This window comes from Emys orbicularis, chromosome 6, assembly GCF_028017835.1.
Source record: "Emys orbicularis isolate rEmyOrb1 chromosome 6, rEmyOrb1.hap1, whole genome shotgun sequence".
NCBI lineage: Eukaryota > Metazoa > Chordata > Testudines > Emydidae > Emys > Emys orbicularis.
The window spans coordinates 107730876-107757422 of record NC_088688.1 but is presented as its reverse complement, the minus strand read 5'-3'; the positions used below and the strand labels follow the sequence as shown (position 1 = coordinate 107757422).

Genomic DNA, 26547 nt, shown 5'->3' with positions numbered 1-26547 from the left:
TGGAAGCTGCATGTGTGAATCTGAGGTCAGAATTAGGCTTGTAGTTAGAATAATAATTCCTCTGGTTGCAGAATTTTACAAATAGGAAGCACTACATTTTAAAGTGTTATGAGTCTGAGTTATGGACCTCCAATTTATATTAGTTATACGAATACACATCAGTTACACAAATATAAACAAAAAGAACGAGGAGTACTTGTGGCACCTTAGAGACTAACAAATTTATTTGGGCATAAGCTTTCGTGGGCTACAGCCCACTTCATCGGATGCATGCAGTGGAAAATACCCATTTTTTCATGTTCTCTGTGTATATAGATCTTCCTGCTGTATTTTCCACTGCATGCATCTGATGAAAGCTTATGCCCAAATAAATTTGTTAGTCTCTAAGGTGCCACAAGTACTCCTCGTTCTTTTTGCTGATACAGACTAACACGGCTACCACTCTGAAACTAATATAAACGTCCAATAAATGAAGTCAATGGAGTTACGCTGGTATGAGCGAGAGAACAACAACCTACTAATTTACACTAATTCTTCTATTTGTGAATGCCCATCACAAATTTATCTGGGGAAAGTGGTTAATTATTTAAAACTGAGACCTAAAGCTTGATTTGCTCATGTGGCATGAAATTAATCTTTACAGTCCTTTGGAAGAAGGATACAATGTGATCAGCACTAAACAGAGAAGGGAGTTAACTTTTGCTGTGCAGCATAATTTTACACACCAGAAAATAGCATTCACTTAGGGCTAATTCAGTAAAACCTCTTTTAACTTTCTGTGTTGCAGAAGCTTAGAAAAATCTGGGGGGAGACTGGGTGGCTCAAGAGATTGGTAAAGGGATACAGAACCTTTCACCTGTAGGTCACCGTTCAAATCTGGCTGAGATCAGTAGCGACTGAAAGTCATTACCCTCTCATAGCTCTTAGTGGCCTATGTGATCTCACTCCACTTCATAGTGTGTAGATGACCACATTGCAACAATCATCATCACAACTGGCACTTTTGCTGGTGGTCAAAGCAGACCTGCCAAAATGGAATGGATATGAAGACTGAGAACAGAATGAGGAAGGTGGATAGAGTTTTTCGCTAATTGGCTGTTTGAGGTTAAAATTATACAGCAATTACATAAAACTTTCTGAATTTCTGAGGATTTTTTAATATGGTTTTTTTATAGTAAACAGCTTTCACTGAGAGATTGCCATAAAAATGGATCAGATATTAGAAATAAATCATGACTTCAGAGTTCCTTGACAGAAATGTTATCAAAGTCTGTTGTTCTGTCTAGTTCTGAACAATTCATTTGTTGTATTTCAGAATGAAGTCAGTGTTAATCATTTGATTTTATATGCTGAATAGGTTGAAACTGACTAAACAGAAACAATGACAGCATTTATATTATGTTTAAGCAATATCTGCAGGAACTTATTGGCCAAACAAAACATTTAGTCTTTTGCAATTAATTGTTTATTAAAAATATTTTTGCAATGTTTTAAAAAATTATTAGGGCCAAATGCATGTGTGAAGCCCCTTGGCATGAGAGCATGAATATTAAGGTCAGTGACGGCTTTATGTATTTCCAGCAGCAGGATACCTTCCTTCAGTTTTTGTTTGTTTCGTTATCTAGTTACTGGCAAATTTTCATTCGTGCATGTCATGTTTGTGTGCTACACTTGTGCATACAATTTGCACACTCATATTGAATTTGCACATAAACACTTTTCATGTACATGCATTAGTGATAGAGATGTTCTGCATGCAGAAATAGGCCTCATATCAAAGGACCATAAGAGAGGTAGATGCTCAAGTTCCACTGAAATTCAGTAAAACTGAGTGCCTAATTCCTTTAGGCTCTTTTGAAATTCCCAGGCTTCACCCTTAAATACCTGTATAATTATTCATACACAAATAAGGTCAGTTTCCTTCTAAAAAGACTCCTTGAACTAGGCCATAATGTGGGCAGATAGAGTGCAAGCTTCTTCCCGCAGTTCTGATATCATACTTGATCTCCCTTCTCCTGCTATTCCAGGCCATGGTCTCTCTTGAGCACAGACAGACAATTGTGCCAAATTGTGTGATCTTGACAAACAGGAACTAGGATGAAACTACCAATAATCCAAGCCAAATTTGAACCAAGGTGAAACGCTAGAGCATTAACTTCTTGTTTGCTGCTGAACATACCAGAAATAGCAGCACCTCAAAGGAGCAAAATTTGCACCATAAACCAGCAGAGAGAGTGTTAATCCACTCCAATTTTTAGTCCACCTAGAAGCCTCTTTTGCTATCCCAAAAGAATAGCTAAAATATTTCCATAATCCTATCAATATAATTATTAATCAGTTTATAATTAAATAATGGTGTTTACCCAGATTATTTTAAGGAGTCACTTATTTCTCTTTGTAATAGATATTTATGCAGTTTCCTCCTTATGTGTTGCTTGCTCTAACTCATTTGATCTCTATTTCAGTTTACAAAATAAGATCTTAAAATAACAAATACCTAAAAATATAGGCTTGATTTACAGGCTTGATTAATTATAATCCAATGTCTAGAGACCACAGGCACAATTTTGATACCTAATGTGGCTAAAATGATCCATTTTAGTGTAACTGACCCTACAGAAATCCATATTCTTTTATGCATTTTAAGTATTTTTGTTTGTTTGGTTTGGCTTAAACATAGTTTAGGCTCTAACTGTCCTTTGGAAGACAGAAATGTCAGCTCAGAGCTCTTCTTCTAAATAGTCTGATCAGGACTATTTTCTAAAAATGTTGCCAGTAATCTGTATCAAGTAATGTTGGCCCGCTAAAGACCTAAAAGGTCAGGAACAATATTTACCCAGCTTTGTTAACAAAAGTGTAGAAGCTAGATAAAAAAAGTAACCCTTTGGATATCATAGAAATGATCAAATGACATTAGCATGTACGTTGCACATACTTCCATGGTTGCAATTCCATTGAAGATAACAGGATAAATAACATGGTGCTGAGCATATTGTACAAAGGTACTCAAAACTTTCGAGGCGTTTAAAAAGCAAATGCTATTAAGCCAACACTTGTAAAATCAAGGGCAGTGAATTAAAATTTCCTTTGCTGTATGCCACATCATTTTATTTTTGCTAACAACACAACCTATATAAACATGCAATTATCATAGCTCTGATTCAGTATGTTTTGTAACAAAGATTGATTTCTGTAGGAAAGCTCATTGTGGAGCAATTATCTAATCTCTTTTTGAAATCCAAGTGTGGGTGATTTGAAATCTTGCAGTCTGAGTGTGCTTCTCAATGTCATTACAATGTCCACCTTAGATGAACAATCGTGTTTCATTCTTTCTCGATGGGTGGTGCTGAAATAAATACGCTTTTCCCTTTAGATTTTGATTGTCATGTCACAAACATCAGTTCATGTAACATGATGCTATGACTAAAATTTGAGGAGGAAAAGCTTTGTGGTCAGATCACGTTTGCTCTCAGAATAAATTATGAGCATCCACCTGGTCAAATAGTAGGAAAAGGCACCTTTTTTGCCCTTAATTTAAAATCATATTGAACCTCCGATGGACATTTTTTTGTTTCCTAGAGAAATACTTACTGGTTGCTGTAGGTGAAGATGCCTCACCTTCAGTGGATGTAGTGATGGGTTTAGTATCTGTCATGGTCAGAGTCACAGGTCTCACCGCACTGTGATGGGGAGAGGGTGCCAAAACTGGAGTAAAATGGCCAGGCACTTTCCCTACTACTTGACCACTGCTGTTAGGCTACAAAACAAAACCAAAACAATGCCTTGTGAAATATACACATTGTGTTTAAAAACAAACCTACCAATGTCTTGTAGGGTTTTGTAGAATGCCCATCACCACAGTTATCTAAGTGCTGGGTTATGTAATTGTTATAAACTAATATATCTATATATAGTATATTTAGCAGACAACAAAATAGGCCCCATACATTTGATTCACAGTAACCTTCTGATCAGTTTTATTTTGTTCTTGGTATGATTTTCATCAAAGTATTTTATAATAATAGTGCTGCTCACATAGTAGGATTAAGCATAGAGCCTAAAGCCTATAACGAAAACACATAACAACACTGCAAAGCTGCCTTAGCATGGGCCAGTATTCTGCCTTGCTTGGGAATGTACGCAGAACAAGCACCCAGCTGTTTGCTTTCCGCACATGCCTGAAGTCTGACTAATAAAAGCAGGGAAGGCTGCATAAGGGGACCAGAGAAGGAGGCACTAAAATGTGTAGACGCTGCCATTTGGCCCCAGGCCCATCAGAATGTGTCCCTTTCACATAGGATTGAAAAGTGTGAATTCTGTACATTTTAGGAGTATAATGAGCCAAATCAACACTTTTCATGGATTGATGTACAGGATGTACAAGAGGTAGTCTGAATTTAGACCTATGACACAATCGGGGTCAAATTCTACCTTCAGCATACACATCTACCCAACTTTGGCAACATTCTTTGAGCGATGTGCTCATTTATCCAAGAGCTAAATTTGGCCCTAAATATTCTAAGTGACCAGAAAACTGTTCTAGTAAATAATAATAAACCAAAAACATCAGCTGGTAACATTTAGCCTGAAACTGTTGATTTTTAATGTGAATTTTAAAGGGCTCTTAAAGTACATAACAAATATAATGCTTAAATTTCTGGGCAATTTATTATCATAAAGATATTGACAAATCAGAGAGAAACATAGGTTATTAAAGGATCTGAATGGACTGATTTTCAAGGAAAGGTTAAAAGAGGTAAATATGATTAGCTTAGCTAGGCAATAATTATTGGTTGTCATGACAACTACAAATATGTGCAGGATGTAAACACAGATGATGATGATGAATTATTTGGAAGTATAATCTGGGAGGTAATGGAAGGAAATAAAGAAAGAGGAAATGTAAAAAAAAAAAAAAAAAAAAATCAGGAAAAACTTCCTGACAGTATGATCTATTAAACTGTGGAACAGTCTCCCAAGGGAAACGATGGGGGGCCTTTTCCTTTTGGACTTTTAAAACTAGAGCGACTAAATAAACAATAGTAAATATTGACTGGACAAATATGTACAAATAGAGACCAATTCTGCATTGACAGGAAAGTTCATTAGTTGATCTAGTAGGTTATTTCTATCTCTAAATTCTATGATTCTGTGATGGTTCCTGTGCAACAGGAAAAAGTTACATTAATGACAAGCGGCTGATCGATTACTCCACTAAAGGAAGCAAATTTAAATTCTCTCTTTCTTAACAATGATCATATTGTATTTGGATATTGCAAGGCTATGAAATAAAGGACGATCTGACATACAGTTCTAGAAGATCCAGCTACTATAGGATTTATTCTTCTCTTGTGATGTGTGAGCCTTTACTAATGAGAAAATAGACAATTATATATACAGCTAATCTCAGGTCTAAAAACAGTTTCAAATTAAGAAGGCAGTAACAGTTCACAGGGATGAAAGGTTCTTCTGTACTGAAAACACATTGTTGGTATTCCATATATTTTCTCTATTGTATCAAACTTTCAACAACTGGATAGGTCTTTTTCCCCCTTCAAATGTGTTCAACCCTTGTGACATGAACTTTAAAGGAAAAAGAGTCACCACATTAATACATACAAGATGATACACATTGAATACATAATGATGTGGTATAAAGATTTAATTACCATCTGATTGGATAGCCAGATTACTTATAAACGGTGAACCCATTAATAAATTATGCAGGTCTTTCCACCAGTACCAATAAAACCTTTATATCACACTACACCATCACACATTCTGCATATGCCATATATTTTACCAACTCCCCGACCCCCATTTTAGCAATATTTTAGTTAGTTTTATTTTTATGGGTACTATTTAAATATCTCTTGGCCTGTAAAATCAGGTGTCTTAATTCCATAAATCCAAAAGTCCTGGCCTTGGAGATAAAGGAAAACTGTAACTAACAGAATTTCAGAAACCTCTACAAAATACCTAAAATAGCTTTCCCATCTATAATGCTTTATGATCCTAAATACTGGGATCTCCCAAGAATCATGTACTGTAACCCACTGGAAAATAGGTATTTAGAAGCTATTTTTAGCTCCAATAGATTGCGATATAGTCGACCTTAAAACAGTTGAGGCCTGAATAGTGTAATTTTGATGGGAAAATCCATATTTGTGGGGAAAAGAAAAAAATTATCTGGCTGTTGCTGTCTTTTATTTTTCTTTTTAAAATATAGAGGATGTTAGAAGCTGTTCCACAGTTTGGATTGTTATAAGTCATCCTGGGAGAAATGGATTGGAGGGCAGAGTGCAAGTGAAACAGTGATAGGTGTTTGATAAATGCAATTTATTCACAGTTGCCACACTGATACACCCTCACATATGTAGTATATATAGAAGTAATATATGCCATTGGGCAATGTGTGATACATGTAACATTTTCATGAGGTATGCATGATCAGTCATAACTCATAAAACTACAGCCAGGTGGTAAAATAAGCTCATCCCCGCAGACCGAAAATTCTTATAATCACACATTGCCCATTATTATGAATTTGGTTTTTCTTTTTTTTTCTTTTTAAAAGTTGGTGAAAGAGGTTAAATACCGTACTCAGTAATGTGTGGACTGTGCAGATGGTCTGATGGACAGGATTAGTGTGGTTTGAGTTCTTTTTAGTGGCTATTGGATGGAGTCAGGGATCTGTGGGGGGCAGAGTTACCTTTTAGGAATTAGTTTCTGTTATGTATCGAAGAATCAAAAAGAAACTGCTTCAACTGCCTACTAAAAGTGCTTCACTTTTAGTATTAAAAAAAAAAAAAGATTCCCAGGAATGTATGGATTAAAACAACCAGTGTCATCATCTTCCAAAGCAGCCCTGCATCCAAAACCAGACTCAACTTAATTAAATGGACACAGCTGGAGTCCAGCACAATGTGCAACAATGTATCACCTTTTACTGTTCCCTAGTGATTCTGGTCAACAGGAATGCAACAGCTCACATGGACTCCAGCTTAGTCCTTGTGCAGACGGTCCAAGAAAATGAACCCTTTCTTTGCCGAATTTAACAATGTGCAAAGCACATATTTAATATTTATTCTCCAATAAGCAATAATTTACCTAGATGACACACACAAAATTAACACAGCACACATCCCTCACCCCCCTGTCAATTAAGAGTGAAATCCTGGCCTCGCAGGGCATATCTACACAGTGAGCGGCAGCCCCCACCAGTGAGTCTTAGAGCCTAGGTTGACAGTGGAGGGGGGTGGGCTTCAGAGCCTGAACTCCAGCCAAAGCCTGAACGTCTACTTAGCTATTTTTAGCACCATAGCTCAAAACCTGTGAGCCCAAGTCAACCAGGGCTCTGAGACTCGCCATCACAGGCAGCAGGCAGACATGCCCACTGAAGTCAATTGGAGATTTGCCATTGACTTCACTGGAGCTGGCATTTAACCCTAACAATCCTAAGTAACTTTCTATTTTTGTTTATAAATTTCTCCAGTGGCAAATATTGCCTGTAATAGCGTCTGTATTGTACATAGAAGCTGATGCAGGCCCAATGCAATGCAGGCTGAAGCTCTGTATTGTCCAATGGAGGAAACAAAGCCTTCAAAATTAGGGAAAGATAAAACTGTTTTTTCACGTTTCACTCAGATGGTGTTTCCAATATTTAAGACTCTGATAACATTTCATTTACAAGCAATAATAACTGATTTACATGTCTCTTAATAATGTTATTATTTACAATCACAATATATACCATTGACCCAAGTACTTTTTAATTACATTCATTCCTCTTTCTACTCTCTCATTCCTGTAATCTCCAATACTTGTTTTCTTGGTGCTTCAAAAATGTTCTGCTTTCACATTTTTCTACTTGTTTATCTTACACTTTGCTATCAGAGGTTGTAAATCAGAAAATATGGTTTAAAACTGGCATTGCAAAGATTACTTAGCTAGGGTTTAGTGTGTTATTATTTGGCAACAAAGATAAAAAAAATTGCTACATGATGGCTCAGTACCAACCTGAGTGCTTAACCTCTTCTTTTACTTATTTAAAGTTTGGTCTAATCTTAGTTGCAGGTAAGCACCTGATCATATAGGTTTTATTTATACCATTCTTCTTTGATAATATCTGAAATTTTTCAGGTATGAATTAAGGACCACCCTCTGATAATCAAGGACCATTAAGAACATAAGAATGGCCATACTGGGTCAGACCAAAGGTCCATCCAGCCCAGAATCCTGTCTACCGACAGTGGCCAAAGCCTCATGGAAATCTGTATGGGGCAAACAATTTTTTTTAAACTTCATTGTTTTTGCTAGAGGTATTACTACTGAAATCTACTACCAGGGTCTGATAGGGGAAAAAGTGAGCGTAGTCTCACAAGTTCTGTCTACAACCTAAGAACCCACCCACTTATGATGTCAAAATATGATGCTATTTATTATCACCCCTATTTTTCCTTTCATGCTGTGATCAGCAGCGAAAAAAATTAACAAAGCTGATGTTTAAATTGTCACAATTAGGTTTCAGTGTTAACATCTTAAGATAAACAGGTCTAAGTGCTCTCAGTTCATAGTGCTCTCAAAGCTATTGTTTCATTCTGTCTGCAGACTCATACTGAAATCACTACATTATTTTACACTGAGTTCACATTTTAAAGGTTATCTTTGCAATTGCAACACTGGCAACATTTTAAATGAAAGTTTAGGTCCTGGAGCACAAGTTGGCAGCTATCACAGAAAGACATTGGCTTATTAAAGAAGAATGGTATAAATAAAACCTGTATGATCAGGTGCTTACCTGCTTCAAACAGCCTAGTCTAACCTGTGTCTATTACTTCTGGCCACCTTGAGTTTCTATTGCTCTTATCAGGAACATTTGCTTTTCCTTCTCTGGAGGCTGTTATAAATTCTATGCCATGAGTTTTAAGCCCACTGAGATGGCAGTGTACAGAGGCCACTGTGTTTAGGGTCTTTTGGCACGGATCACACTATACAGTCACCAACTCTATAGCCTGATCAATATTTGGCCACCAAAAAAAAAAAAGCTCATGCAAACTGTTTTTATTTTGACTCTTTCGGTTCTACCAAAAATGTGGTTTACAAGATTTTTGGTATCACCATATTGAAAGCCCACTGTTACTGTGAACTTATTTATTTGAACTGCATATGACTTGAGCAGAAGAGCATTCAAAATATTTGTGCGACATCATTCAATAGATCCACAATATTGTTTTGTTTGTTCTTAAAAGACAGGGTCATTTCCAGGTTCCAATACAACCTCTTTTGCAGTAGTAGAAAATTATCCCAAAAGGAGATTCTAATTATTTAATATTTTACAAGTAAAAATACACTGCAAACATCAGTTGGGATAATGCAACAGAGTTCCTATGACTTGTACCCAATGTCACTGGAGTAAATCACAGCCTACATAATATAGCAATTGGTAACTGTAAACTCAGATTTGCCAAACCTCAAATATCTGATTACTGGTACTATTTAAATATGTATCTTTCCCTAGTTCCATACCCAAAATCTGAATAGAAATTTAAATTTGTATTTATGAAGGTTATGTCTATATCCCAAGACCTTCTAAAATCAGGATGTGCCTGTAACATCCTGATTTTCAGTGCAGGAATTTTACACAGAAACTAATAGTCTGTAATCAATATCAACCTCCTTTCATGCAGAATCTCATAGAATTTCCCAAATCCAAATTTAATAAGATTGACTCCAACATTTAATAACATTGAATCCAACATTTAATAACATTGAAGGCCTGATTTATCTCAGTTTCTGGAAGCAAAAGTGATTGGCCTTTCAATCCCACATTCAGTTTACAAGATATGGCCACGCTTGTACCTGCCAGTCAGACCCTAACAGCAGGTCTAACTTGGGATGAATGTGCAAACTATGCTCACAGATACCAGATACCAAATGTCTTTTCAGTCTAAACCCAAGTAAAATTCCTTTTAAAACAATTATATTCTTGGAATTATAACTGAAGAGAAGTTTGGTAGAAATTTTTTGAAGTAATTAACTAGGGCTAGAAAAAAATCTTAATTCCATGACCTTCATATGTATAGGCATTTTGGAAACCACTTCTAAGTATTTTAGAAAGAGACTTTCAGCCTTCCATATATATCATATGATCCAAGCTAATGATTAAGTCTGGAGAACAATACATATCTCATTTTTCACCTGCATTCCAAACAAAAACTCTTCAACAGAAACACCAGGCTTCTCAGATATGTTGCCTCATTACTACTTTTATAAGTGTAATATCCAAATAATTGAGCAATCCATGTAATCCCTGTCATAACTGATCCATTATGTTTTGGAGTACTAGCCATTCTACAGGGAAACTTATTCTAAGGGAACAACCCCTTTTAATGGTTGGGCATAGACAGTATAGTGATGAACACCAATGCAAAACCCTAGAATAGAAAGATTTGCAAGACTTGGTTGAATTCCATTTACTCATAAACTTCAGACGGATCCAGTTTTGCAAACTGAGGTTTCTCTGCTATGCGTACGAAAGGATCCTTTCTTAAAAACTGGATACTGGCCACAGCCATCCAGGAGTTCACAGTTATTTTATAGTCTCTGTCGATGGGCCTGTGCCAGTCTGCTCTGGAATACACACAATGGGTGCTGCCTCTTCCAAAAATTTTATAAGTGAAAGGAAATAGCTCTTCTGTTTTTCTACATCCTCTTTTATACATATGGAATAGGCCACACCTTGCAAAATGTTAGGGATTTTTCAATCAGGGCATACGAATGTTCTATTCTGTCACCCCTCCTGTTCAACGTATATGTGAGCCCAACGGGAGATTGTGAGATGATGTGGCTGCAATGCCATCACCACCTGGAAGACACAGCCACAAGTCTCAATTTCATCAGACTCAGATGGTATGGTGTCTGTGCTTTCTCACTGCTCTACTAAATATGAGAAAGTGATTATGCTAAAGGACTGCAGAAAAGGATCTTGAAGGTACCATGGGATGGTATAAACCCAAGAGAAAATTACCACTGTTTGTTCGAGAGGTGTACAATTAAGTATGTGTAGGGTCCCCATTTGCTACTGAAACTGCAGGTTGAATCAGTGCCAATAATGTCTGATTCCATCTATATCTGCTAATACATGCATAATGAGTTCTCTCAGATACAGGTCTCGCTACAGTCATCCAAGCCTTTGTGATTATCCTAATAGATTAATTAATGCATTCTACATGAAGCTAACCTGGAAATCTTACATAGAAGCTTCAGGTGGTGTAGCATGCAGCTGCCTGTCTGCTTGCTGGAGTTAGCTTAGAAAACTCGTTAAACCAGTTCTTGGCCAACAGCATTGCCTCCCTATTACTTTCTGAGAGCAATTTGGGTGTTGAATTTGATCTATAAAGGCTTGAATTCTGTCTGTCTGAGACAGTACCTCTCTCCCTATGCACTGCTGTGATAGCTAAAATCAGCTGGACCACTTGAGCTAACAATGCCCAGATTTAAATGTCACATGGCTAGTTGCAGGTATTCTAGATGAGGCCACCTCAACCCAGAATACACAAAGCCTGAGGTCATTGACTTTTAGGATATGGGGCAAGTTCCATCTCTATTTAGTGTTTTGCCTTAAAGGCTGTCAGATGTGTGTTTGCATGTATGGGAAAGGAAGTCTTTTTGAAGATATATTTTGCTTTTGTTTAAAATACATCTGTTGGGTTAAATGGCATAAGTGCATCCAAGAAACTAACAATTTCATGCTTTTTATAAACTAAACATAAGTAAAAGATATAAAAAATAATAACTTAAAATTGCAAATGAAATATTTAAACTGCTTGTCATCAGACTTCAGGGATGACCTTAGATATGCCAATATTTTACATTTACCTCCCAATTACAATTAAAAATATTACACTACCTTTTTCCTCTTCAGCAATGTCTTGTGCAAGGAAAGTCTGATTCAAATGGCCAAGAAGATTCAAAATTCTTAGCTATCAGTAAACGAAAGACCATAGCTACACCAAAGAAACCCACATGAATACACTTTTCTTTTATTGATCTATATTCTATTACAGTTCTCTTTGGAACAAACAGGAAATCCTTTAACCAGCCCAACTGGAGACTAACAAGATCTGAGCCAAACAAGATAACATCCTTGCTGCTAACTTGCTGGCAGTTATATATTGAAGAATCACAAAGCACCCGCCTGGAGTTCCTTAACAATATGTCTATCTTTTATTAAACAAAGAAAGAATATTCCAAACAATTAAGACAGGAAAACAGGCAGCCTTACCACCTTCCAGAAGCTGCTCTTCTCTAGTAGCTCAGAAGTCACTGTCTTCACACAAAGCCAGAGCCATTAATTAAATAAACCCATTTGCAAATCAGCACAAGTATCACCCTTTACTGCTGCCAGGAACTTCTAGCCAACAAGACAACAGCAGCTCACATGGACTCCAGTTTAGTCCAAGTGTAAGTCCTTGATTTCAATGGGAACAGGATCAGATCCTTACTCCTGAAGACAGGAGTTCAATTACACTCACTCTCTGAGATCTGAACTGATTGCCAGTTTACCAAAAAATAGTTTGAGGTTTTACTACTTGTCAGTAGTGCCCTTCATAATCCGGACCCTAATTATTAGAGTCATTTCCTATCCATACTCCTATTTAGCTTTGATCTCTCGATCCCTTAGTTCAGCCTGGAAGAGAATGAGGGCAGTGTTTTCTCATTCTAGGGTTCTCGGCTGTTGAACTCTCTAACAAAAGAGGTCTGCAAGGGTATGTCTACACTGCAATCAAACACAAAAGGCTGGCCCTGTCATCTGATTCCGGCTCATGGGGCTTGGACTGGGGAGCTATAAAGTTGTAAATATCTGGGATTGGGCTGGAATCCGGGCTCTGGGACCCTCCCCCTTGTCGGATCCCATGCTCCAGCCCAAGCCTGGATGTACCTCACAGAAGCCAGGATGTTCTTTGGAAGGATTCTCCTTGACTGTTTTCTTTGTTGTCACTTTTCTTTTTTGCATCTGTTAACCCCTCCTCTTTACTATTTTTGGTGTTAGCTTAGGAATCATTCCCTCTTGCCTATTGGGGTAGCTTGCATGGTTTATTGGGTTGTGCAGATCATTTTGTTCTGGTTTGTGAACTGTCCAGCACTGTCCCAACTGGATATTGAAGTATATTTTTAATGCTTTGTATTGATTTAATCATATGACACTCAGGATTATTAATGCATTTTAAATATGGTAAAAAAAATTGTGAGAGTGGACACACACATACAGGCTGAGATTTTCAAAGCCATCTAGAGGATAGGAATGCCCACTTTTCATTGATTTTAATGGGAAATGGGTATCGAAATGTCCACACCCTGAACAAACACAGGCATTCTACAGGCAGATTAGATACATGTGAATTGGTTCATTTTTTGTAAAGATTCAGTGGTGGAAAATCAATCTTATAATGTCAGTGTCAGCCTTAAATAGGGAGGGACTAGCACCCCTTCAGAATAAGCATGAAGGCACATACGTGCCCTAAACAAATATCAAAAAGGCTAAAAAAAATCAGTTGCTTAGTAAAAACACATATTTAACTAAAGGTCAAGAAGAACTGGCAATCTTGGGGATATTTTAAAGTCCCCTATTGGAGGCAGGGGTGCTTAGTGGAGATTTCATTCTATGTTCAATATATTTATTTATCTACTCTCCAGTCAGAGCAGATGATAAAAAGCACATATGAGTGGAATAATGAGAGAGCCAGGACTCTCTCTTTTGTTTAGGTACCTCAGTTGTTGCATCATTTTTCACAGCAGCTACAGGGACTGTTTGAACTTCCTGACTGTTCATCACACATAATTTGGAGCATTTAACATTATGTCAAGAAAATTGCCCACTGCTTTCCCCCTGTGGAAACTTATGGGAGCTCTATATCTTTAAACTAATTTTACTTAAAATATTCCATTGAATAGCATGACTGTCTCACTATAATGGGTGCAGCAGTAATGTAATTAATCTCAAAATTGCTGTGGGGAGTACAAGGCATCTCAGTTGCTTGTCGTAACAATCTAAATTAGTGTATTACTGAAAGATGTTGGGGAGGAACAGTTCATTATAGGTAAATGCTGTCAGGGTATCCATTCTTTCTATTTCTAAAGCTGAAAATAAGACTATCATCATAGTTCTTCTTTTGAAATCCAAATGAACATGTTTTGAGGTGGGAAAGTATAATTAAATTTGATGTGGTATTTCTACAGATGTAGCTTTGCATTTTATAATAATTAAATTTGTTTGAATAAAAATTCATGTTTTATTTAGAAAAGAAAAACTGGTTTGGCTCAAAGCATGCCATTGTATCAGAACAATTCTCTTTTGTCACTGAAACTTCACAGACGGCTGCTTCTTTTCACAAGAAAAAAATATTCTTGCTATTTTACAGTTTTACAGGGGACAGATCCTGAAGTTGTGAACAAGTGAAAGTTGGGTTTGGCATGCAAATTCTCTAGTGTACCATACATCTGTGATGGAAGTTTTGAAGAATAAATGTAAGTGTGATACTACTACTAATAATTAAGAAGAAGAAATTGCAAAGAACCATTGGAGTAGAAGATTGGAATACGATATTCAATGTTGTTTCACCCATTCCACTCAGAAACTAAATCAAACATCAGATAAAATGAAAAACATTCCCCTAATCTAAAGGTTTTGAAAGGTGACAAAAGAAGTAAATCAAAGGCAATTTGACCTGTTATTCCCTAGCGTGCAACAAGACAAGAATGGGAAATGTTTTCAGTTTGCTGCTGGTCTGAAAGCATCAGCAAAGTAAAATTTCTCTTTCAAATTAACAGATTAACCTTATATCTGTAGATATTAGAAAGGGAGTTGATTCTTCTTGCAAAAGAGTTCATACAGCTCCTTCTGCTCAATAAATACTCTTCACAACATTAGAACCTCAAGAGAGCATGTTCGTAACATGGTAGAAAGAGAGTGAGATACTTCAGCTAGAAGCTGCATTTTTACCTTAATAATCTGAAGCAAAACATGGAACAATCTAGAGAGATTATCACCTAATCTGCCCTTTTAACATATATAAGAAATTGAAATGTAAGTAAAACAACCACTGAATAATTAAAGAAATACATAACACTAAGGGCTTGATTTTAATTTGCATAATTTTTCTCTGAATAGTGCCTAATTAAGAGATCAGTTTGAAAAAAAATCTAATCGAACTCTAAGATTTTCCACACTGAATTAACGTTTAGGACTTTTAATGGATGTCTTAATTAGACTTTGTTATTCATGGAAATTTTACACAAATTAAAATCAAGTCCTGTGTGCACTGTTCCCAGCTGAGTTTCAGCAAAAATGCTATATGGAACTGAGAGACTTTTAATCCATGCACTGTCAACACTTTGTAGTCTAAAGCTGACATACTCCAATTCCACTGTTTGATTTAAATAGCATTAATATTATAACCAATAAAAATCACACTATTTTCACTTTTCCTTCCAAAGTAAGTTGCAAATTTATACATCAACATATTTTTTTAAAATATGAAAAAACTCTGCAGCTGGATCCAACTGTTAGCCAGTGGGGCCCAATAACCAGAACGACTTTTTGAACAGCTTAGAGGGGAGCCTTATCTGTTATTCAATATACAAACTTTGATTCAGTCCGAAGTTCTATCGCTGCAGTGCCTGAAACGCTGAAAGACCTTTCTTCCATCAGTTGTGCTAAACATATTTATCAGAACAATTTCTTCATGTTCATCTCAGTTGATAAAGTCAGTCTTTTAAGAATTTTTGGGGGGGCATGGGGAGATGCTTTGAGTGGATACACTGTCATTTCAGCAATTTTGTGACAAACTATGCTCCTGAATCTCTCTCAAAACATATTATAATGTGAGCTTCAACACGGGTCTTCACAGGAGCATTTTAGACAAGGCAGCAAAATCAGAAACCAGACCGAGCAGTGAAGATTACATTACACTGACATTGGAAATATTCCAAGTATTGACAGACCAGGGCTCAATTGCAGTTCGTCTTATAGCAGAGATCACATGTTAATGCTATGTGCTGATTCTATCGTGAAAAACGCTCTTGCATAAAGTCCTTTACAAATTATTCCTCTAATGAAAACCACATTAACTTTGCACGTGAGAAACAAGTTTGATTCAATATAGCTGCCAGAAAGCACAACTGCTGTTGCATGCTCTTTACAAAAGGAAAAAACAAATCTCTGGTTCTATGTGACACTCATTACTGAACTGTTTTCACATCTGTGCAAAGAACTGTTAAATATCTATGAAACCTTGGAAGTATTACCCTGCCAGAGTTTATCTTAATAGTTTGTCTATAAATATACTTGTATGTTCAGTTTGTGTGCATGGTGTTTACATTAACACATTCCTTGCTCCTCCCTGAAGCAAGCAATTCATCTGTGTTTTACCACCTAAAGCAGAGGTGTGAATTACTGTAATTTTTCTCCTAGTGTCACACTCCTTTGAGCTATCTACCAATCCTGCAGCCCTGCTGCACACAGAACTCCCACAGAAGAGTTCTGTGTGCAAGAGGACTGTGGGATTAGGCTCTACTCTGTTTGTGCTACTGGATCGTTCAGCACAAGTATCTCTCTTATGCTCCACAAAGCAACAGTGAGTGGATATAACTAATCTGCTCCAACACTCAACCCTCGTCATCCAACCATGTTTAACTGAAATACTTGCTGAATCGCTTATGTTCAATATTCCAGCGTGCTATGGTAACTGGACTAGTGAGATGTGATCAGCGCTAAGCACTCAAGAGGGTACACATTCTTCATAGGATTTCTTTCAGATTGTTTATTTTTACAGTACCTGGCTCGTCTGTGGACTGGACGGGTCATAAGAAGGTACATAATTCTTCAGAGTATCCTGAGGATTCAGATGGGGAGGATATCTGATCGTTGGATGAGAGAAGTAGCTAGACGGGGCAGGAGGGAGAATAGCTTGTGCTGGAAATGGCAACGGCGAAGGTGGGGGTGGAGTTCTGGTTGAGATGACTGGAGAAGATAAAATAAAATGAAAATTATTTAGTATCTTTTCCTGTTTCTTGCATAACTTTTTGCCTGTGTATCACAGAGAGAAAATAAAAGTTAGTCGTGAATTGACATGATGTATTTCTTATCTACAATATCCTTAAATCCAACCTCTCATTCCCTCCCCCTTCCCTGCAGTGCCCCAGGGAATGGATAAGTGCTGTTATTCCAAATCCATATATGCCACATTTTGTTTAGTTTTTTTCTGGATTACATCATCACTAGATTTAACTTTTCTTTAAATGCAACAATGATTTCCCAGCAGGAAACATATTTCAGTTATAAAGTCTTCGTCTCAAGAGCCCAGATGAATCAAACAAATACGTAAATAAATAAGTAAAACCCACATTTTTTTCCACAGCAATCCAACAAAGAAGAACAAAGTCACTGAGTTCTTAGAGACAGCCAGTGATTCCTCACTGCATTGTACTGTACCTGTCTCATGTGGGGACGGGGGCAATAATTACTAGGCAATAATGCCATGAATAATTAGCTGACCATTGTGAAAATGCTAATGAATGTTCAACTTCAGGGCCTGGGAAACCATTCCACCCAATGAAAATATCTCTGGCAAACAAAAAAGGATCTATCCTATACATATTTTCTTTGCATTATCTTTCTTCCCAGCCCCCACAAACACACACTTCTCTATCTATAGACTACAAGTAATGTCTAAACTACCAGCAATGTTTTCACAATGAAAGGAATGTACAGAATGTCCTGTTACTGCCGAGGCGTCAAGCCAGAAGTGGAGATTGTTACATTATTACAATATATAAAAATCACATTCCACTCTTTATTACACATCCAGAGGACACTTATTTTGTGCCTTATTAAAAGGAAAAGTCTGACTATGGTGGAAATGGGAGAAAAGAGGTATGCCTCTATTTTAGTTAGGAAGGACGGTGTGTCTGTCCAAGATATTTTATAAACTGCTTACCACCTTGGTACTTAAGGTCTATCTCTCCCTCTGTACAATGAATTCTGATTCTAAACTGTAGCAGCACCAGCACTGCATTGGCACTAGCTTTACACTTCTCCTCTCCTATCTTTTACTTTTTACTTTTTAAAAATACATTTTATTTTAAACTTTTTGAGCTGGGGATTAATAAAAGTGAACTATATAATAAAAAGGCAGCAGGATGTTGTTGTGGATGCTTACAAGTCCCAAAGCACATCACACAGAGATATAGTATCTAATTTTCAAACAGTGTTGGCTACACAGGATGCCCGAATCTGGTATTTGACTGTCCTATTTAAATGCCCAAATTTGAAAATTAGGCTTAGGCTCATCAGCCTTAACTTTAATTATCTTTCATTTCTCAGCTGAAGTCAGAACCGAGGTTTGCTATCTACCTTGTGATACTATACACAAACAATCACACCCACGATTGTGTGTCTGTTCTATGTACTAGAGATTTATAAAAGCAATTAAGTCTGAATGATAGCAAAGGGGTCAATATTTGAAAAGAACTTCCAGATGCAGTTCTCAAAATAAGTTGGGAATCACAACTACCAGTGTTGCATGTGAATGCTGGGGGCTCTATGCTCTTTCAGGTCTCCCCCAAACAGTTCCTAGATCTCCCTGACTTTTGTCTTTCTCCTTGGGAACAGTGGCTGGTGGGTCTGCTCCACCATCTGATGTCTTCACAGGCCAGTGTATCCCCCATTCCTCTTCTTCCAATGCTCCTCTCCCCTTATGCTGGTTTTCTCCTATTTCCTTCTCCCCTTTCCATCTGTTAATCACCACTGTTTCTTCTCTCCAGGGCCATTTCCTTCATTTCCCATTGAAGCTATTGAGCGTGGAATGGGGCCAAATAAGGTAGCCAATGTCTGTGACAACTTCTATACAGGCTCTGCTACAATAAGAGATGCAGACAAGTTTGCAGTGGAGCAGCCAGCGAGGAAAGGCAAAAGTGAGAGCTGATTGAGAGGCAGTCTCTGTAGCTAGCAGCTTCCACAGCTGTGGTGTCAGGAAAAAACTGCAGTCCCAGGGACTCCAGGACTGAGAGCAGAAATTTGGGACAGTTCTGTTCAAATCAAGACTGTTGGAAAGTAAGTCGTAAATTTACAGAATTACTATGTTGGTTGTTATTTTATATTGTCACTTAATATATTAATCTAAAAAGTGACATATTAAAAAAATATAAGGTTTTGATTAAACTATGGGTATGGTCAGAAAGATAACTATGGCAGCTTCTCTCTCAAGAAATCTACTCCAGAATCAGAGTCATATCTTTTCACTTTAATAACAAAACTAAGTTACTAGTTTTTTATGCTTGTTAGGCCTGCAGAACCAACTCAGCTACAAGAGAGTCTCTTCTGGCTCATGCATCATATACAGTATTATTAATTAATTTCTGATTATAGAATCCTTCCACAAATCAGAAAGAGCTGAAATTGACTTCAGATCCCAGAGTGGGTTTGCTGGTCTGGATGTTAGAAAAAAATAAGGTCTCTTCACTTGTAAACTGAATAAATATGAACATGAAGTCATTGAGATGGCGGGGGAGGACCATGAAAGAATAACTTTTGAGAGAAGAACTGCATTTTAAATCTATAAAAGCAAAAATATTCAAGTCTGATTTAACACTCCTTACTTCACCCTATTGTATTAAAGGAATATTATATAGTACATGATGTTAGATGACCCACCAATGAAAGAACACTGCCGTGCCAAAACTTAAAGTAGGGAGTTAAGAATAGAGGATCCTACAAAAACCATGCTAGAAATGCCCACATTATATTACTTGACAAGCCATTACAGCTCAAGGGCCATAGTTTCCCCTTAATTCATGCATGCAACTCACATTAAGGTCAAAGGGAGGTCCGCTGTGGATCTACAGAAGTATATGGTGAAAAAAAGTTTTACAGATAGTGGCTCGCTCGCTCTATCTACCTATCTATCTACCCCAAAAGAGGCATCAGTATCTAATTCATTTTTTAATGTGGGTGTTCAACGTTGTTTTCTAATTTTGAGGCTTCCATTATGTATGGCATTTCATGAAATCCTATTAAGGCATGTGAATATAATATGCTAGGTAGCAAAAAATGGGGGAGGGCTTATTTTGTCCTGTGCGTTCCTTCATTTAGGTTACATATATTTTCATTCACAGGTTGGTTTTAGCTTGACCATTTCACGCCATTCTGAAGGGCTACCTGAGCTGTCTTTAATGAAGATTCCTCCAAGGATACCCCAAACTCAGCAACATACTCAATTCTCTTTTCATTTGTAATATACATGGGAGTAGGTCCATAACAATGACTTCAACAAATGCATCATTATCAGAGGGTGGGAAAGGAGCAGAAACCAGATAAATATGGAGGGTTTTCTTCCTCCTTCATATGCCCTCACCACTGTGTGCAACTCCTGGGATTCCTGGATGGTGATGCTGGGGGAAAGTGCTCAGTCTCGGTGAAGAATCCTGAGGAGATGTGGGACTAAACAAAGGCTTCTCAGGCTTCTTCATTGTAGGAGAAGACATATCTGCAAAGGAAATATAAGAAAACAGGAATGTTAACCTAGAGGACTCTTATTCCATTGCACGACACGGCATTTTGTAAATCATATACTATTTATGTTTATGCTACTTTTGTAAGTCCCTGTTCAGTTATCCTACTCCACTGTGACTGATTTGAAATGATTGGTTTCCAGCATAGGCATGGACAACAGTTCACTGGTCTTTGGCCTGCAGAACAGAAATTGCATTCTCTTCATACCAGACAAGCAAGAAAGTAAAGAAACCCATGACCTCACCAGTTCCCTAGATGTTTTGCAATTCTACAGTACACCATATCCACTTAGCTGATGGGAATTTTATTGTAATTTTTACTGGAAATCTGCAATCACATGTAGAGTAATCACAACAAAAAATCCATTTTAAAGTATTTACTATTTTTAACAGAGAAATCCATCCTTTTCCCTTCCAAAAGCACAGTGACATTCCTAAAAATGCAGGGTACATAAGCGCCAGTATTCAGATTCTCTGTTTTTCTAGTAGGCCCTTCCCTCCTCTCCCTGCCAGTTTACATCCCAACAAAAATCTCTCTTAATATGGAGATAGCACAATGGCCACGAAAAATGAAGAAATGCTATTCTAAATGATAATATAACAGTAAACACATTGTATTTTGTCTGAAAGCTTAATTAACATTAATTATTGTACTTCAATCTAAAATTAAATCCTTTCCCCCATTTAAATTATTAATTGCACATATTTATAGCATATACATCACCATGGTGTATGGATTCAGCTTGAACTCAATGGCACTACTCATTTGCTTAAAGTTAAGCTCATTCGTAAATACTGGTTTGGGACCATAATGCATCTGCCTTTTCTTTTCTATGCAGACCATGCTATTTTCATTCATGCCTTTGTCACCTTCAGACTAGACTACTGTATTGTGTTGTATTTGGTGCTACACCTTAAATGCACTTGGAAGTTGAAGGCAGGACAGCCCTGTAAAATAGAGTGCCTCACTTTGAGCTTATTCAGACAGTTCTTTATGATCTGGGTGGAGTTTAAGATGTTGATCTAGAAAACCTTATATATGCTTAGGACCTTTCTACCTGAGAGTCTGATTCCCTCTTCCTGACTTCTACCGCTGCTGAGATCTGTGAAGACCACAAAGCTGGATCCACCTTTATATAAAAGAGGGAAGCTGCTGTCAGGGTGTTCTCTCTGAGGGCTCCTATTTTAGTAATATGCTTTGGTCCAAAATAGCCTGAATTTAAGCATCTCCAGAGCACAGCGCAAGGCTCATGTTTTTTAAGCAGGCTGCTGAAGAAGCAAATTTTGTCCAGGGGAGTATACAGGGAAAGCGATGACATTGTTTTATTTCTGTGTTGTATGGTTATTCAGTATTATTATGCATTATGACAGTTGCTGTAGGTTTTGTTTACACTGATCTATTGTAATTTTATATTATTGTTAAAGGCACCTGACATAGGTGCCTCTGGTCATTTTAGAAATGTAAATAAACAAAGTGCTATTTGAAGGGAAATAACAACAAACATTTTATTTTTCTACTTGTGATAGCCTCCCTATAGCAAGGACAAGAGTAACAAATGGTTAAGGTTTGGATTATATAATTTATCTGATAAACTACATACACTTTTTTTTAAATTGCTTCTAGTGTGGTGAATGAGTCTGGAATAGGGATTTTATAATCCTATAATAAAACCTTCACGTTCGCTCATGATTTTAGGATTATTTCATTTTTTGATCAAATGACTGCACTAGCTTCTTCATTTCTTAAGACACTTGTTTCATCTAAGCACAAGGACCTTTGCACTACTGCAGAAGAGGGAAAGCAGTTACATCTTTACAAAAGCCATTGGACAAAATTAACCAAACATTTGGCTTTGGGCTGGGACTCTTCCATTAGTGTGTAGTCTACCACTGCAAAAACAATCCAACATTATTGTCTGAAGAAACAGACAAGTGCACTAATGGCCTATAGTTGCAGCCTTGACTAACACATTGCATCCATCACTGGCTGTTACAAGACATATCAATAACTGAACACTTTGATAAGACTCTTTTGGCAACACAATTAGTTTATTCTACCATATGTATAATATCACAAAAATATACAAAGGATTGAATTTGATTTTTATTTTGAATATTGCAGCTAAACTTCTATGGGGAGGGAGATGATCACCCCCACAGAGTAGGAGGTTGGGAGATCTTTCACTTAAGTAAAACTGCATTCAACAAACGAACTTTTGAAGGAATGAACTAACTTCTGCTGAGAGATTTTGCAAATGTCTGCAGATCTAATTTCTGGAATACAACAGAGAGTTAATTTAGTTTGTGGCTGTTACTTCATTAAACAAGCCAAAGCTTTTTTTTTTTTAAACCAAAATATTTAAATTGTTTGAAAGAAGAATGTTATATGACGTGCAATGTAATCAGGATTTCCATTAACCCCCAAGTGGCATCCCTAATTTGAAAGAAAATGTACAGAAAAGGAAATTGGTGAATATTAAAACCTTGTGGATTGCCTTTAAAACAATTGTAGTTCAATACATACAGAGTAGCATAAATTACAAAGCAAAACTGAATACAACCATGAGACTATTACCACAAGAGATTATTGTCTCTGAATGAAGGTGAAAGCTATTGGGAGTCAATATTGTACATCTTTTGCTGCAATATGAACTCCCATCACCCAACCAAACACAGACTCTGTACTTTAAAGCAGAAATGCCTGCCACACATGACACTACAGTGAAGTACTTTTAGAAAGATGACATAAACAGCATTCACAACTGTGAAGACCGAATAGCTGAAATACATGTAGCAGCTTCTTTGTTAAAACAATGTACTTAGCATTGTGAAGTAATTCAGATGGTCATTTCCCCCCTTGTTCTCCCCTTGTATGCACTGACATCATAATGGAGCTTTCATGGTCTATTCACCATGGAATAACAGATGCAGCCTACAGGAGAGCCAGAACAAAAACTGTTTGTATAAGTTATAGAGAGAGACTACAGTGGTCTCCTCCTTGACCAAAAGGACAGGCTTCTAACTCTGCTAAGAGCACATGAGTTTCATTTTCTTCAGAGGTTTACCAGTTTGGAAAAAAATACATCATTACATCTTAGGAAGGGCAGTTTTTTATTATCCTTATTTTTTTCAAATGTTCACGGCCTTTAAATGCAGCAAAATTAGCTAAGGCAATCTTACGAGCTCATGTAATTTTTAATTATAACTCCAACACTTACAAAATAAAAATAACTGATATTGTTTTGCTTTTAAAACATATATGTTAACCAAGAGTTACACTTTTGTTCCTGTAGCTTTAGCTATACAGTGATAGTTAGGTAACCAAGTGATGGAAAGAGAATATAAAAACAGGCCTATTTGTATTTTCTTCCAAATGCTCCATGACATATGCTTGAAATAAAATTGCAGTTTTGAGAATGAAAATATAACATTTTTTCAGTTTGACTTATTTGTACTGTGTTGATTCTTTGAAAAATACTTAGCACATGAAGAGGAAAAAGTACCAAAATCAGCAATTTATATCAAACTACTCTGTTTATCATAATGTTCTATCGACATGAATCAGAATAACCCATGACCGTGTCCTGCTTGGAATTTTCATAAAATTTTAACGTAACATGATTATTCTTTTAAGAATTCACATTCTGTTCAAATTATTCTTGCATAATATCCTCATGTTATTGCGGAGATACAACAGATAGATGCCCAGGCTGAAGCATGTTATAAATTTTAAAGCATCACATGAAAGAGATAAAGGCTTATGAAAATACAAAGAGTTAGATCAACTCATCTCCCAACAAGGTAATACCATCTACAAAGGAAGGGAGAAGAGCGTTGCTGTGAAGCCCAGCGTATGCAGCCTGCTCATCGGCAGCTTGCACAAATGGTGCTCCAGATGTATATCTGTTCAAGTCAGCCCAAGGCAACAATTTTGATCAATTCTAATGTGATAAAATGCTGCAGGGAAAGTGTGCAGAAACGTGTTTACGTCAGCCTTTAATTAAACTGTTGTTCACTTCCAAAGAACCTTAGGAAACACTAATGAGACATGAGTTTCAGCAATTTCCTCATCAAAGCAAAGACCCCCTCTCTCAATATGAAGCAGCCTGTCATCCAACTAGCTCCCTGGATAAATGTCACATGGCACACCAATCGGTGAGCCACCTGTTAATAGAACTTTGCTGGAGTCAACTGGTGATCCGGGGCAAGTTCAAACATCCATCTGTCTGCTTTAGACACTTGCTCAGTTTTCAGATACAGCTCAGCAAGATGTTAACTTTTCTATAACGCTGGTGGTGCAGCAGTGTGAAGAGATGGTTAAGTAGAAATAGAGAATAAATAACATTAAATCTATTTAATCCAATTTATTCTCTAACACTTCTTATTCATATCTTTATATCATAGCTTAATTTAGCTAATCTTTCTTTGCAAGGTACACTCCAGTGGACAGCAATCTGTTAGAAACGTTTAGAACTCAGTTTTAGCATTGCCTTGAGAAATCCAGATAGGAACATCTTCACATTATTGTTTGTGTACTTTACAGTGAAAGATATGAAATCAATAGCATTATTTTAAAAAATAGCAAACTTCATGCAGCTAGCAGGAGCCAGGGACTTTTGAAAATCTCAGGAGCATTTAAATACAGAGGACGGGGGTGCACAGGAGCCAATTGGCTAGCTCAGTCTCCGACTCCCAGCCATGGAAAGACAGCAAACCTGGAGTGTGGTCAGCCCCACCCCCCAATCTTGCCACATGAGCACCTTCACATTTCCCCAACCACATCACCATCACCACCACCACACACACACACACACACACACACACACACACACACACACACACACACACACCACCTTATTTTCCAGGCACCATCTTACAATCCTGGCAGCCCATTCAAGATTCCTCCCCTGTTGATTATGGGGAAGGGACATTTGCAGGTGATACTGCTAGTGTCGGATTGTGATCTCAGAATATATCCCTTCTACACTCTATTGGACCTGAGTCTCCACCGCTTGCACCTTGAGTCAAGTACACCTCTGCAAAATGGGTGTAAAATCTTACCAGATCAGAATGGTCGTGTTTCACATCCACTTTGCACAGCTGTAAATGGCTACAAAAAGTGTAAGTCAATGAAGAATCACACCCATTGAGTTCAGTGGTATTACTTCTGATTTACACCAGTGTAAGAGAGCAGAATCAGGCTCCCAGCTTCTTTATAGGTTGGGTGTAATGACTACAAGCCTGATTTTCAGAAATGCTGAGCTCCTACTGACATCAACTGGATTTGAAGGAGCTCAGAAATTCTGAATATCAATTTTGAATTAAGCAGAGAACACAGAAAATTGTTACCATATCATCTCACGAGCATAAAAGTTCACTTCAAACATAAAAGATTAAAGGTTTCAGAGTAGCAGCCGTGTTAGTCTGTATCCTCAAAAATAACAGGAGTACTTGTGGCACCTTAGAGACTAACAAATTTATTAGAGCATAAGCTTTCGTGGGCTACAACCCACTTCTTCGGATGCATATAGAGTGAAACCTATATGCATCCGAAGAAGTGGGTTGTAGCCCACGAAAGCTTATGCTCTAATAAATTTGTTAGTCTCTAAGGTGCCACAAGTACTCCTGTTATTTTTAAAAGATTAAAGTGGATTCTTTCTCGCTATTTTATTTTATTTTTTTAAGACAAACAACTCCAAATAACTTGATGCCTTGCTGGGATAGGTGTAGCAACTTTTTCAGTGTCAGCCAAACATATCTTTCAAGGGGATTTTGGAGGTCTATAGATGAAGTTAAGATAGACAAATTTTGCACAATGGTTGTGGACTGCTTTGTGTTTGAAAAGCAGCCTGGCTGGAAGTTTGAACAGAGCTATTCTGCTGAAATTTTAAAAATTGGTGCCAAATCTATTTTTGCTTCTCTGTCCATCTTAGCATAGATAGAAACTATGAGCACATTTATAACTAAATGTAGACT

The 26547-nt window shown here is 37.2% G+C and overlaps 1 protein-coding gene across 8 annotated transcripts in view; it reads right to left on the bottom strand.

Moving 5' to 3' along the window:
• Positions 1–26547, bottom strand: part of NFIB (nuclear factor I B) — a 332465-nt gene that overhangs the window by 24477 nt on the left and 281441 nt on the right. For 3 of the 8 annotated variants that reach the window (XM_065406897.1, XM_065406900.1, XM_065406902.1), the window contains 3 exons: positions 20415–20546; positions 16839–17023; positions 3592–3757 (listed from right to left, as the gene is read on the bottom strand). In XM_065406897.1, the coding sequence (XP_065262969.1) occupies positions 3592–3757; positions 16839–17023; positions 20415–20546 (483 nt within the window). The remainder of the gene's footprint in view (positions 1–3591; positions 3758–16838; positions 17024–20414; positions 20547–26547) is intronic. The other 5 variants (XM_065406903.1, XM_065406904.1, XM_065406905.1 and 2 more) reach the window with 2 other exon arrangements.